Below are 13,844 nucleotides of genomic sequence, written 5' to 3'. Positions count from 1 at the left end.
CTGCACATCACTGTTTAGGAAGCAGCTTTGTTGGCTGTAAAGTGGGACGTTCACACTTAGATGAGATGATGTGACACCATGGCACAGTGAAGAGGGCATCGGATTTGAAACCAGACTGAGCTCTTTGACCTGACCACTTGGCCATTTTGGCTATCATTTTTCTCTCTTACAAAGTGCTATAAGTATTCAGTGAAGTGCTATATGGGAAAAATGCCTTATAATTTCTAAAACAAGAAACAAAAATTACTTGTTGGGGCTGTTAATAGTAACAGGAGAGGAGATCTGCCACCTTAGCAGTCACTCAACTAAAAAATGCAGTGCCGGGCCCAGACTTCGAAGAAAGAAAACACATCCCTGCTTCAGGACCACTTTCTGAGGTTGAGTACAGACCGCTTGCTTTCACTGTTGACAAAGATTATGGATAGTCTGCTTTTTAGGATGGGAGTGCTGTCACAGCATTTACAGAATTGGCTATACTTCTCCTCCACACGGTCATACGAAGGCAACTCGTTTACTGTCTGGGTTGTCAACCATGTGGAGAAGACAGGGCTTTCTAAATCAAGAAGCTTGCTTAGTGACTAAATCAAGTAGGAGGACAAAGAGGGAATGAGTAGGAGTAAGAGTCACATCTTTGTGGTCCAGCACCATAAGTAAAGAAAGCTTACAGGACTCCATGGGTTCTATTAACAAGAAATAATGGGTCCTAAATTATGGGCACGTTATTTGAACTGTCTATTCTGTAATGGAGACACTTGTGTTAGAAGAGAATTATTTTCTGATTTAAGACAGAAAAGATGCTCTTTCATATAAATGTTTGAATATTTTTAAGGTTATGTGAATCTCTTGCCATATGAATCTCCATACATCAGAACTGTGATGATAACTTAGAAAAATAAAGTCTAAATTCTCATTGTACCTCAGGAGCTGAACTCAAACTACACTTCCAGGTCCATTTCTCACCACACACTTTCGTGCCCCATATGTTCTAGTCCAGTAGTTCTCAACTCTGGATGCAAAATTGACTTATTTGAGGAGCTTTGAAAAAACACCGATGTCCAAGCCTCACATGAGCAACTGAATCAGAGTCTTGGGACAATGGGATCCTGGTATTGCTACTTTTTTAAAACTCCTGAAGTGACTGTCATATGCACTTAGGTTAAGAACCACTGCCTTAGCCAAAGTAGGTGACTTCCTGTACCTCTTACACACTCCCTGACTGTCATGCCTCCACACACTTCATACCACCTGACATGGCAAAGAACCTACTCCAGTTTCTGAAATTCTTCCACCAGACTGGATTTCTGCCCGGGAGACATTCTTGCAAAGATGGTCCCATTGATCAGTATCTGTAAGGAACACAAGAGAAACTTTATCATGTCAGTTAGCCATACATGAGGTAATTGATAATACTCAGAACACTGACTGGGTAATAAAATCCATGAATGGCAAAAATAGTTTGTTTCCAAGAAGTCCATTTTTTGAATTTTAAGACATTGAGACCTTGGTCGTCAAATAAGTGACCAAGGAGACCAAAAATCAGTAAAGATGCAATAAAAATATTTGATTAAAATGATGATCTTCAGGAATTTAGTTGAGCTGCCATAGAGAATGTGGTCAAAAAACCCCAAGCTTGCGGCGCCTGGGTGGCGCAGTCCTTAAGCGTCTGCCTTCGGCTCAGGGCGTGATCCCAGCATTCTGGGATCAAGCCCCACATCAGGCTCCTCCACTAGGAGCCTGCTTCTTCCTCTCCCACTCCCCCTGCTTGTGTTCCCTCTCTCGCTATCTCTCTCTGTCAAATTAATAAACAAAATCTTAAAAAAAAAACAAACCCAAGCTTAATGGAATCTTAAACCAGCAGAGTAGGAGAAATTGCAAGATATCTAGAGATTAACATCCCAGGAAAAGGAAAGGGGGTAACTGTTTCTCAGAAAATTGTTCAGAACTAGCAGAAAAACAGCCTAAGGATGAAATAGTGACAATTTGTGGTCTTTGATTTAACCATGCCGTCTGGACTTGACCAATTTTGAAACTCAGCTGATAATCCAAGCCTAATTTGAGCTATGGAACATTGATGGTTTGGATATATTAAACCTACACCAGCTCCATCCACCTGAGCTTTATCCTATAGAGTTTAAATTCTTCTGTGTTGGATCTCCACATTCCCTGCTCTTTTTGACAGAAACGCCAGCTTAACATTTGATCAGCCTCAAAATCTTTATTCTTTTTTTCCCTAAATAGTACCTAAGAGGATAAGCAATTGAATAAAAAATAAAATAAAATAAAAACAATTTATCTTTGGATTACACTGGATATAGTCTTTTTCTAGTTTGTCTACATGTTATATATAAAACTTACCTGCCCCCACTATGAGTTTGTTCTTCATCAGGAAAGTGTTAAGTTTGACCCTCTTTTGTATAGAGGTTCTCTATCAAAAACCTAATGGAACTCCTCTATTCTCGGCCTGTCTTCCTGTATAACTGCTGGATTTCCACCATACTAGGAGACCCCTCACCATGGTATATAAAGACAGCCACCCAAAAGCAATCTTTATGGCTTGAGAAGTTCCTAATACTTTATTCCTATAGATGATAAGAAATTGGCTAATGAAATTCACTAATTTTAAATCTAGTAGGAAATGAGACAACAAAAATATTCACATCTTTTATGATATATTCAATAGGTATGTCTTACCTATTGAAAGGCTTGAAATTACTTAGGAATATGCTCTGTAAGTGACATCATCAGCATCTTTACTGGGAGACTGGTAGCCTCTTAGAACTTACCTTTGGCAGTAGGCTGCTGAAATGTTGACTTATAACCTGAAAGGATTTTCCACTTAAGGCAAAATGGTAACTTCCTTCTCTGCCATTATCAGAGACTTCTTCCCTGATATTAATGTAATTATCCTGCAAAGCAAGACACAGTTACTTTAGATACTTGATAGAGTGGTAAAGGACAACAAATATATTGAAGAGAAGGCAATGATGACAGTCTGGGGTCTCTCTTTAAAAGTCACACTCCAGCCCTGATTCCTCAGAGAAGCACTTTCTCTTTGCTGGATCAATCTTTGCACATCACAGCCTCTAGTGAATAGGAGAATAACACTTACTCATGTCTTGTTCTCATCCTGATTTGATCTTGGTGAGTCCCAGAGAAGAGCACATTTCACACATTTCAAGTGTAAAATACAGAGCACTGCAGCTTAACAAATCTCTCCCTGAAGTGAGAACTTACAATTTGTTTTCTTACAGAATTAATATTATCCCACAAGGACACAATAGAGATAAGATACTGACAAGATTGGGAATAAATGAATAAAGCTTTTTTCCCACCCGGAAGACATAGTCTAATTTTCCAATGCACACAGCAGTTTCTTTCCCAGGGACTAAATCTCCTATGGACCCAATGGGATGGCTAGCAAGCAAGAGGAAGATGAGAAATTAGATTCACAGTCCTGCTTACTACATTCGTTCTCATATAAAGCCAACAACTTTATTACGCTTAAAAGAATGGATTCTTAGGGCACCTGGGTGGCTCAGTTGGTTAGGTGTCTGCCTTCAGCTCAGGTCATGATCCCAGGGGTCCTGGGTTCGAGTCCCACATCGGGCTCCCTGCTCAGGGGGGAGCCTGCTTCTCCCTTTCCCTCTGCCTGACACTCCCCCTACTTGTGCTATCTCTCTCTGACAAATAAATAAATAAAATCTTTGGGGAAAAAAAAAAAAGAATGGATTCTTCCCAGCACCCAGGAAAGCACTATACATTAAAGCTCAGTAAGACAGTATGAGAAACTGATAGGAGCTCTTCAGACAGCATACGTGTTAGACATTTGGAGAAATATGTTGACCCTAGGTACCTGTACCCCTCGGCTACTCAAAGCTGCTCAGTAGCTAACACTGTGAGCCATAATATGGCAGAAGTTCTGTTTTTAGGTATACCTGATTACTGTATGCAATGTGTTTCTTGTCTTCTACTAATTTCCAAGTTATAGATGCTGATGAAGACCCAGTGGTTTCATTCGCTTCAATAAGAATGACTTTTTGGCTTTCAGAAACCATTCCAGACTTTCTGGCCACTGTTATTGCAGTCTGAAGATTGTCACCTACAAGGAAGGAGGAGTATAGCACGATGAGGTTGAAGAAATAGAATCAATTCGTGTATGCTCTGGAAAACCAGGGTAAGGGGTTCAGAACTTATTTTAGGTGTGGAAAGAAATAATTTCTTAGTCTCTCTCACTCTGATTCTCCATGGATTCATGATCCTTTTTGTGATTCTTGTTGCTTTTCATCTGGTTACTTCATAACCTACCAGTCCTTTTTTTCCCAAAGAGTGGAAGGAAAAAATAAAAAGGCAAATCTCAAATCTATTTCCATCATTTGTTAGCTTGGTAAACGTTTAGCAAAATCCCACCGATTTAATATAGTATCAGGTGGTTCCACTTTCAGCCAAACTAGAATAAAACCACTAAAATCTATCTCTCCCACTGATTACATTGGAAAACTATGGGCAAAATACAAAAAGCAACTATCTAAGGATTTTGAAAAGTAAACATAAGCAGGCAGAATATGGAAGGGAGTCGAATCTGGAGAAACAATCTACAAGGTGGTGATATTCTTGGCTTTTTTTTGTTTTTTCTCTTTCCTCTCACGTGTTTGACCTGACTGTGAACCCCAGTCCCACAGCTGTGAAAGAAGCTAAAACTCCAAGAGAAACTTAGTCTTTTTGGTCAGAGAAACCACAAAAAAAGAGCCTGAAGGCTGAAGAAGTATGAGGCAGACCCAAGAAAGGAGACAAGCGAGACAACAAGACTAACCAGTATATGAAGTCAACTCAGAGTTGCGCACATACGGAACAAACCCAGAGAAGAGCCGAAGGCTCAAGAGCTGAACTATGATATTAATCACCTCTCATGTCCTAGATTTTTGCTTGCTAAAACAAACAAACAAACAAACAAACAACCTCAACATTCTCCAGAGGATTTAACAGGGTCCAAAGTCTCATAATATAATAGTCAAATGTTCACGATATTCAACATACAAAAAAACCTGGCAAATGTGGTCAATTCTCAAGAAAAAAAAAATCAACAGTTGCTTGTCCAAGGATGACCCAGATGTCGGACTTACTAGACAATATTTTTAAAGCAGCTCTTATAAGCCTCCTCCATGAGGTGAAGGTGAACACTCTTAAAATAAATGACAAGATAGAAGTTCTCAAGAGAAAAAAATATACCCTATAAATAAGAACCAAATTGCAACTTCAGACTCAAACAATATAATGACTGAAGTAAAAAATTCATTGGATGCTCTCAAGAGCAGAATGGAGATGACAGGAAAAGGAGTCAGTGCATTTGAAGATAATTCAATAGAAGTTATACAATCTGAAACACAGAGGGAAACATTTAAAAACAAAAAGGATGGAGATGGAAGAATAACAATATTCATGTCATTAGAGTCCAGGAAGGACAGGAGAAAGGAATGAGAATAGGAAAAAAATATTTTGAAGAAATAAAGCAGAAAAGTTCCCAAATATGGTAAAAGATTTAAATTTATAAATTTAAGAAGTTCAGTGAATCCCAAGCAAGATAAATTCAGTGAGAACCATACCCAGAAACATTATAATCAAACTTCTAAAAAACAAAGATAAAGAAAATATCTTAAAAGCAGCTAGAGAAAACAACATATTATATATTAGGGAATTATTATTTGAATTATCAGAGACTTCTCATCAAAAATCATGGAGGCAAGATGCTAGTGGAATATCCTTGAAGTGCTGAAGAAAGAACAGTCAACTCAGACTCCTATAGCTAGTGAAAGTATCCTTCAGAAATGAAGAGAAATAAAGACATTCTTAGAGGAAGGGAAACTAAGATAATTTGTTGCATATACATGACAACTATAACATAAAGGAGAGAAGGCAGAGGATTTTTATGGTTGTAAGCCTTCTTGAAAGGGTAGGTACAGATGTTGTGACTCCTAGAGCAACCACTAAACGATAAATAATATAACACCTGGATGACTATCCCTAACATGGCTTTCTTCAGGTTTCTACCAAAGTACTTAAAAGAATCTCCAGAATAGCTAACCTGTGGGCAAGAGCTTTGCTACCCTGAGGCTGGAGCCCTGAGAGCTAAGAGGTGTCCTTACATGCCTCAGCAGGGCACCAAGAGTTGGGCTGCTTCGCAACACAGGACAAGTTTGCGATCTATCACTCCAGAAGTTCAACTGTTTGGGATATTCAGCCCCGGCCTGAGCCTCAATCATCTGACAGAGAAATATAACAATCTATTTAAGAAACCCCAGAAGCTAAATAGGAAAAGGTCAAGCAGAACAATCAGAACACGTGACAGGCAAAATAGAGCAGTTGCCGAAGATGGATGAAACCTGCATTAAAACATTACAAATAATGAATGCACTTAAGAAAACTCAAAGGTGCCCTCCTCTCCCCCCACCACCACCAAAAGAAAAAAAAAAAGGAAAGGTTTTTAAGGGCCATTTTCATCCCAAAACATGATTTCAGAACTTAACATTTAAGAGGTGATTTGAGGGACTTAATGGTAATTTTTGGAACCTGAGTCTGTGGTTTGGAAAAACTGGATGCAAAAAAAATCTTAAAGCACAAAGCAAAATTATAACAAATACAAGAATCACAAGAAAAAAAGATAAGAGACTGAGAGGATAGATCCAGGAAGCCTATCATGTGAATAATAGAAATTCCAGAAGGGAAAAAGGAAGAGACAGAACGAAGGCAATAATTAAATGAACAACAGAAGAAATTTCCCTGACAAAAAGAAGATAGATTAAAAGTGCTATGTTCCATACTAAATTAATGACAAAAAGACAAACATATAGACATACCCTGGTAGTACGTCTAAACTCCAAAATTGAAGAAAAAGATTATATACAAAAGAGAACAAATTACCTACATTGGACTAGCATTAGACTTTAAATAACAACTAGACATCATTAAAAAAAAAAAAAAGGACCAGAACCCCCAAATCCTATACCCAGGCAAGATATCATTCACCTGTCAGGGCAAAGAAAGATATCTGGGATGTGCAAGAAATCAGAGAGCATATCACCCTTCCATCCTGTCCAAGGACAAGTCTTGAGAAAAAAAATAATAAGTAAGTAAGCAAGCCAAGAAACAGAACAAAATTCCTATGTGAGGGCAGAAGTGAAGAGGTAGGGTACAGAATGATGTGTTCTTATTTCAGTACTAAGGATAGATTGTGAGAATGTGTCAAATAAGTGCTAAATAAAGATATTTGAAACAGAAGCATCATAATGTAAGGGGAATTCTCAGTAGTAAATTAGCAGGTACAGAGGAGAAAGTAGAAGTATCCTAGAGTTCCCCGCAGTGATGTTGGGTTCAGGGGAAGTGGACTGGGGAATATGGGCTCTGGTGGGGAACTACTGTATCTTGGTGACACAATTATCAGAGTTAAATGCATCTGACTTAAAAGCAGGGAAAGAAAGGCACACACTCAAATAAATGAATGCATTAAGAAATCATCTATTCCACTCAGAAGCATTCATTAAGAAATTCCACACACTTCTCTTGCATGATCCTTTCTCACCACTCCCCTGTTTGTATGACTTGAGGTTTGAGAGAAGTACGGGGATAGCATTTATTACCACCAGAATCACAAGTCTCATTATTGATGGGCCTTCAGTGCAGTTTGCAGACCACACTGACTAAGCATTTCTCTTCCTCTAACATTTAACAACAAAAATCATCATTTTTGATGGCTCACATCTTCTTATCAGGCAGGTGTTATCTCAAATAGCCCCTCTCCAAGAGGACACCACGTACAAATTAGCCCATCAGACATGCTTTACCACATCACCCTGTTTTATTCCATGTACTTCATAACTCTTATTGCTAGCTACTTATTTGATCGATCGATTGATTTTCTATCTCACCCCACCTGAATAGAAACTTGGCGAGAGCAGTAACTTTGCCTTTTCTGTTGACGATCTCCAATACCTAGAATGGTGTCCAACCCACAGGAGGTAGTCAACAATCTTTAGGAAATGAGTGAATCTTGTCTATTTCCACATCAAATTCTTTCTGTTTTCACGTACACTTTGTTCTATACCTGTGACCATTACAGTCCTTATCCGGGCTGAGATGAGCTCTTCCAGAACGGGTTTTGTCTCATCCTTCAACCGATTCTCCAAGATGAGCAATCCCAGAAATATCAGGTCTGATTCTACTGTGTCCCTGGAAATATATACATATAATTGAGCAGAAATAGCACATTATGGTCTTTCTTAGGGGAAGCAAAACAAAAACAAGGGCAAATATGTTCCTATCAGAGTTCCTACCAGCTTACCCACTTAAGCACCATTCCTTAACCACTGAATACATGCTAGGAAATACCCAGAAAGAAGACAGGAGGGGACATGAAGGACACTGAGACATTTACTCTGACTGAATCAATTGGAAGAAAGAGTATTTATTAAGCAAAAGGTGTGCTTTAACTTTCATAGAGAATGACTTGAATGACCCAAAGTCTTCTTTCTGCTGTGGCTAGTCTGATTTCCAGCATCTCACTTGTTAGCGGCCAAAAGAGAGGAGTTCTAGCTCTGGTACAGAACATCATGAAAAGTCAGTGAGGTTCAAGAACAAGAAAACAAAATACCAGTTTCTCCAGAATCCAAGCCGCTAAGCAATACTATTTTAGCCCCAGGAGATAGGAGGCTCAAAAAACAGCCCCTCTTCTAAAGCCAAGCTCCTCCCATCTCTTCCTCCCTCAGAGGGCAGCATTGCTCTTTTACATAAAGTGTGAATGTTTCTGCAAGGAAGCGGGGTCTCTGAGGCTCCCATTCATCACAAGAACATTACCAAGACATTCCACAGAATTAAGTGCAGGGGAGTACTTTTGGGGGTGGGGGTCCAAAAATTCTCCCATGATCCATTTATCTGAGACCTAGACACCTCTAGCAGACATAAGAACAAGACACCAGCATTGCCTAATTCTGGCTGAAATATGGATATAAGCAGCACCCAGGAAAGCACCTGGCCTTGCTTGCCATGGGCATCTCAATGCTGGGCCTCATGTCAGCGGGGGGCATGGACTAGAGTTAGTCATGTTCCTAGGACACTACTAACACCTCCACCAGAGTTGCTGGAAGAAAGTGGGCATAGTTGGCATTACTGACCCCAGGAACTCCCCATTCTTCTGAACCCAGCATTAAGTCTCTGCATAATCTGGTTCCAAACTATCTTCCCAGGTTTCTCTATCACTAAATTCTTCAACTACCCTAACCTCCAGACAAAGTGAACCAGCCATCATGGTTATGCTCTGTACTCAACCATTTCAAAACATTTGCTCTGGACTGCCATAAGACATTCTTTCTTATCTCATGGAAAAGGCTGTGAGTTCCCCCATGATCTGCCATTTAACTTCCCATTTATATTTTGAGGACCAGTTCACATGTACCTCCACATAGAAATCTCCCCAGGTAGAAATAATTGCTCTCTCAGCATCTTACCTCTACCTCAGAGTAACATGCACTTTATTTTTTCATGTATCATTCACCACTCTTTGCTATTTGATCTGTCTCAACAACTTGAGATCAAACCTGCCTGGTTCAGTAACAGGCTCAACAGCATGCACGTGATGCCCAACACAGCAAAAGTGCTCAGCCAGGTGTCTGATGTGACCATTTTTTTGACAGGCAGCCTAGGAAAATTTATTTCCTCTTCCAGAAATCCTGCTGCCAATGGGTTCTCATGGAAAGCGAAGCCAGTCAGTCTGTCAAGTGATTAATCATTTACTAAATACCTAAATCGGTGAAAAGAACAGGACTAAGGAAGAGAGGACAGAATATGCAGAAACTACAGTAGCCCCTAACTCCAGAGATTTCATGTTTAGCCAGCAGGACAGCATTCGACTTGACCACCTCAGTTGTATGGAAGGCTGGGGAAAGTACCATGATGTACAAAAAATGGTCCTATGGAGTCAGAGAGGAAAGCGTAATCATTTTTGGGTGGAGTGATTGCAGAAACTTTTCTGGAACAGAAAATACTTGAGCTGTTCTTTGAATGATAACTTAGTTCATCCCTGATTGAGGTTCTCCAATCTTTCTAGTGGCCCTTGTATCCAAAGCCTCAGGCTTTAGATATTTTCAGAGATGACAGGACAGAAGCCAACCACAAGGCACCAGACTGGGTCAAGAAAATGGCCACATTGGGGCGCCTGGGTGGCTCAGTCATTAAGTGTCTGCCTTTGGCTCAGGGCGTGATCCTAGGATCCTGAGATCGAGCCCCGCATCAGGCTCCCTGCTCCGCTGGGAGCCTGCTTCTCCCTCTCCCACTCCCCCTGCTTGTGTTCCCTCTCTCACTGGCTGTCTCACTCTCTGTCAAATAAATAAATAAAATCAAAAAAGGAAAGAAAGAAAGAAAGAAAGAAAGAAAGAAAGAAAGAAAGAAAGAAAGAAAGGAAGGAAGGAAGGAAGGAAGGAAGGAAGGAAGAAAAAAGAAAGAAAGACAGAAAATGGCCACAGGAGCTACTATCTGACATAGTCTGCAGCCTACCTTGGCACTCCTATTTCTGGTTCCTCTGGTACATGGTGTTCATAGGGTTCAATACACAATAATCAGGAGACTATACTTCCAATCCCAGATCTACCACTACTTTGCTGTATGACCATGGGCAAATCACTTTCTTTGCCTGGTAATCTATTTCTTATTTTGTAAAATAAGATGGTAAAACTAATCGATCTCCAAGATCTCTTCTGGCTCTCACACTACATGATTCTTCTTTTCATGAGTTTCAATATGCACCAAGAAGTAAAGAGAAGTGGTCTCTTGAGGGATCTCAAGCTCTGCAACTTGGAATAGTGAGATATCTTTTCCTGCTTCCTGCACAGAAAATTATACCTCTTCTTGAAACATCCAAAAATAATAAAGAATGGGGGATATAATACAAAGGCAGCATTGTCATCCATGAGATTACACCTCATGCTTTTAAAATCCATGCCATTTTTAAAGGTTGAAATATGCAAAAGGTGGGCCAAGAACACACAAGGAAATGATGATATCAGTGCTGGAAGACTTTGAGTAAATACACACACACACACACACACATCCCCCCCCCCGCCCCCAGAAAGAAAGGGTGTTCTGCTCTAATTAGGGATTAGCAAAGGTCAGGTAAATTAGCTTAGCGAGGAGTAGATGTGGTGTTGATGTGGCTTTAGCACAAGGAGGGCAAACTGACAACCTGAGATTAGATCCTACAAGTGTTTAGATCTTACCAGACTTTGAAAAGTGGGAATTTCAATGCTGTCAGCCACGGCATATACTCTCCTGTGTGCCCCAGCCCTCATCATTCCCTGTTGCTCATGTACCTTTACCATTTAGTGCTTTGTTATCCGCACCAGCCCCAAAGCCATGATTTTGAAACTTGTAGATATACAAATATTTTATTGTAATAATCAAAGGCAGCAGCAAAGCAGCCAGAGTCTTGATATATATATCTGCCAATGGGTTCTCAGGAAACAAATTTCCATTCTCAATTCTGCAACACCCTGGACCCAAGTTTTCTTTTCCTTAAAATGTGAGCTCCAATCTCAAAGTTCACTTTTATTTATTTATTTATTTTTAAAAGGTTTTATTTATTTATTTGACAGAGAGAGAGACAGCCAGCGAGAGAGGGAACACAGGCAGGGGCAGTGGGAGAGGAAGAAGCAGGCTCCCAGTGGAGGAGCCTGATGTGGGGCTCGATCCCAGGACTCCGAGATCACGCCCTGAGCCGAAGGCAGACGCTTAACGACTGAGTCACCCAGGCGCCCCTCAAAGTTCACTCTTAGCTCTCTGACTTGAGTAACTTGAATGGCTTGCATCAATTAAATTACAACAAATATCCAGAGTTGTAATAGCCAAAGTTTTAAGAGTCAATTTAAGCTGGCCACGGAATCCAATACTCAGTGGTTTTCCATGAGCTACCGCCCTCTCTGCCCTTTAGCAAAGTGACCAAGTTGGGGCATTTGGGTGGTTCTCAACGGGAGTGCCTCTAGAGGACATTCTGGATACTTTTTAGGCATCTCTGCATGATTTTCTGCAATGACCAATGCACAATGAAGAATTCTCCTACATCCCACATGCCTTTTGAATATTTTACAGGACATTCATGGACATTAAAAAATCATTTATACTTTCCTAAGCCAGTATAGGCTTATACTGTTTATAATGTACTGCTATTATGCTATATAGTACACCATGTTATTAGTGTATACCTAATTCTACTAATATTATATTAAACAAATACAAATTTTTATACTTCCCCTTGCTGTGTTTTACATATAAACACAAAGTGACATTTTTGATATTCAGCTGAATTTTTCAGGAATGTAACTACCATGTAAATGAATTATATAAATTATTCAGCTTAACCAAGAATTTGTAACCATCTCAGGGTCATCTCACTGACGGCACGACCGCTGGTGGTATTGGAGACTTCACTATGTAAACACACCTGTGTCAGTCTGCACTCCTAGCTGTTGCAGCCCCCCCCCCCCACCGCTGTGATTCTACACACAGGTGCAAGCAACATATTGCTTCAGTTTGATTTAATGGTGTCAGCTGAGCAAATGCTGAATTATTACTTTTTGTCATGAATTGTATTTTTGCTTCTATTTTTACTATAGAAGTCGGCATTATATTTATTTTGTACGGAGCGTATGTGCAGATCGCATTACATATGAATTTAATCTTAAAGGAAGTGCTATAAAATATAATTACAGTAATCTGAATCTGACAGGGTTGAACACAATTACATTAGACCTCCCAAATTTAAAATCCAAAATAACAAGAGAAGCCTTGATTATCTCCACAGCAGTGTTACCCATAGAAGCTGACGCAGAGTATTGGACGTGGCAGCAAAGGCGAAATAAACAGTAATCTCCAAGCCATGGAAAATAAAACAACAAATTTGAACTAATAAATACCCCAGTCCATTTTAGCTTCTAAGCACCTCTTTTACATATCAAAACCTGCTCTAGAATGGCTCCTCTGAAGCTTTTCTTGCTGTCTTACAAACATCACCTGGATCATGTGTTAAATCTAAGCTCTATTTATTTGTTTCATTAAGTTGAGTACTTATTGAGAATTTTTTTCAGACAAATGTTATGTTTTCTAACTCTCAACCAATTCGCTAACTCTAAAAAAATTAGCTACTTGTGTTTGGTTCAAAATGGGGTCATAACCACAATTTCAAACTCTCTGGAACACTGGTTATATTCATGTCTGTTTTCACAAAGCTGTACAATTACGTCATATTTTATAGTTTATACAGCTACTTCTCATAAATTCTCCCAGTGTTCATGTCAGCTTTGTGATTGCGGCAGGACAGGGATGACTATATCCCTGTTTACCAAGTTCAGACACAGTTTATGCACACAATCCCAGCAAGCTATATTGCTCAGTCCACTGCCCAGTCCACTGCCCAGCAAACCATTCTGCCTTATCAATTCCTCCCCACTTACCTTGTCAAGGCAGTGCTGTGATGATCCATTTCTAGCTTCTTGTAGGCCAGTGCTATAACCCGGAAGCCCTGTGTTGTATAACTCTGAAGTTCGCTAACGAAACTAGCTGGTACTGTTCAGAAAATAATGCAAGATTAGTATGCAACATTTATTCATCCAGTACTGGTGGAGAAATTCTTTACAAACAGATCCAACGCTTTCCCAAGAAAACACACTTCTAAAAAGATACACAAATAAGTTGGTGGGAACCCTAGACATAATTACATTGTTAGGACTGATCTCTCGGGATCCAGTGAAACTGAAATGAGAATAAAGCATTGAGAAAAGAAAGAGAAAGAGAAAGAGAAAGAGAAAGAA

General features: G+C 39.8%; 1 protein-coding gene across 1 annotated transcript in view; it reads right to left on the bottom strand.

Annotated features, from left to right (window-relative positions):
- ATP13A4 (ATPase 13A4) overlaps positions 1 to 13,844 on the bottom strand; it is a 138,848-nt gene that overhangs the window by 23,938 nt on the left and 101,066 nt on the right. Inside the window, exons 22-26 of the mRNA XM_008705149.2 lie at positions 13,488 to 13,599; positions 8,096 to 8,220; positions 3,936 to 4,099; positions 2,784 to 2,906; positions 1,267 to 1,346 (exon numbers count right to left, since the gene is read on the bottom strand). Of these exons, the coding sequence (XP_008703371.2) occupies positions 1,267 to 1,346; positions 2,784 to 2,906; positions 3,936 to 4,099; positions 8,096 to 8,220; positions 13,488 to 13,599 (604 nt within the window). The remainder of the gene's footprint in view (positions 1 to 1,266; positions 1,347 to 2,783; positions 2,907 to 3,935; positions 4,100 to 8,095; positions 8,221 to 13,487; positions 13,600 to 13,844) is intronic.

Source organism: Ursus maritimus, unplaced genomic scaffold, assembly GCF_017311325.1.
Source record: "Ursus maritimus isolate PB19 unplaced genomic scaffold, ASM1731132v1 scaffold_4, whole genome shotgun sequence".
Taxonomy (NCBI): Eukaryota; Metazoa; Chordata; class Mammalia; order Carnivora; family Ursidae; genus Ursus; species Ursus maritimus.
This window is presented reverse-complemented; position numbering and strand designations above follow the sequence as displayed.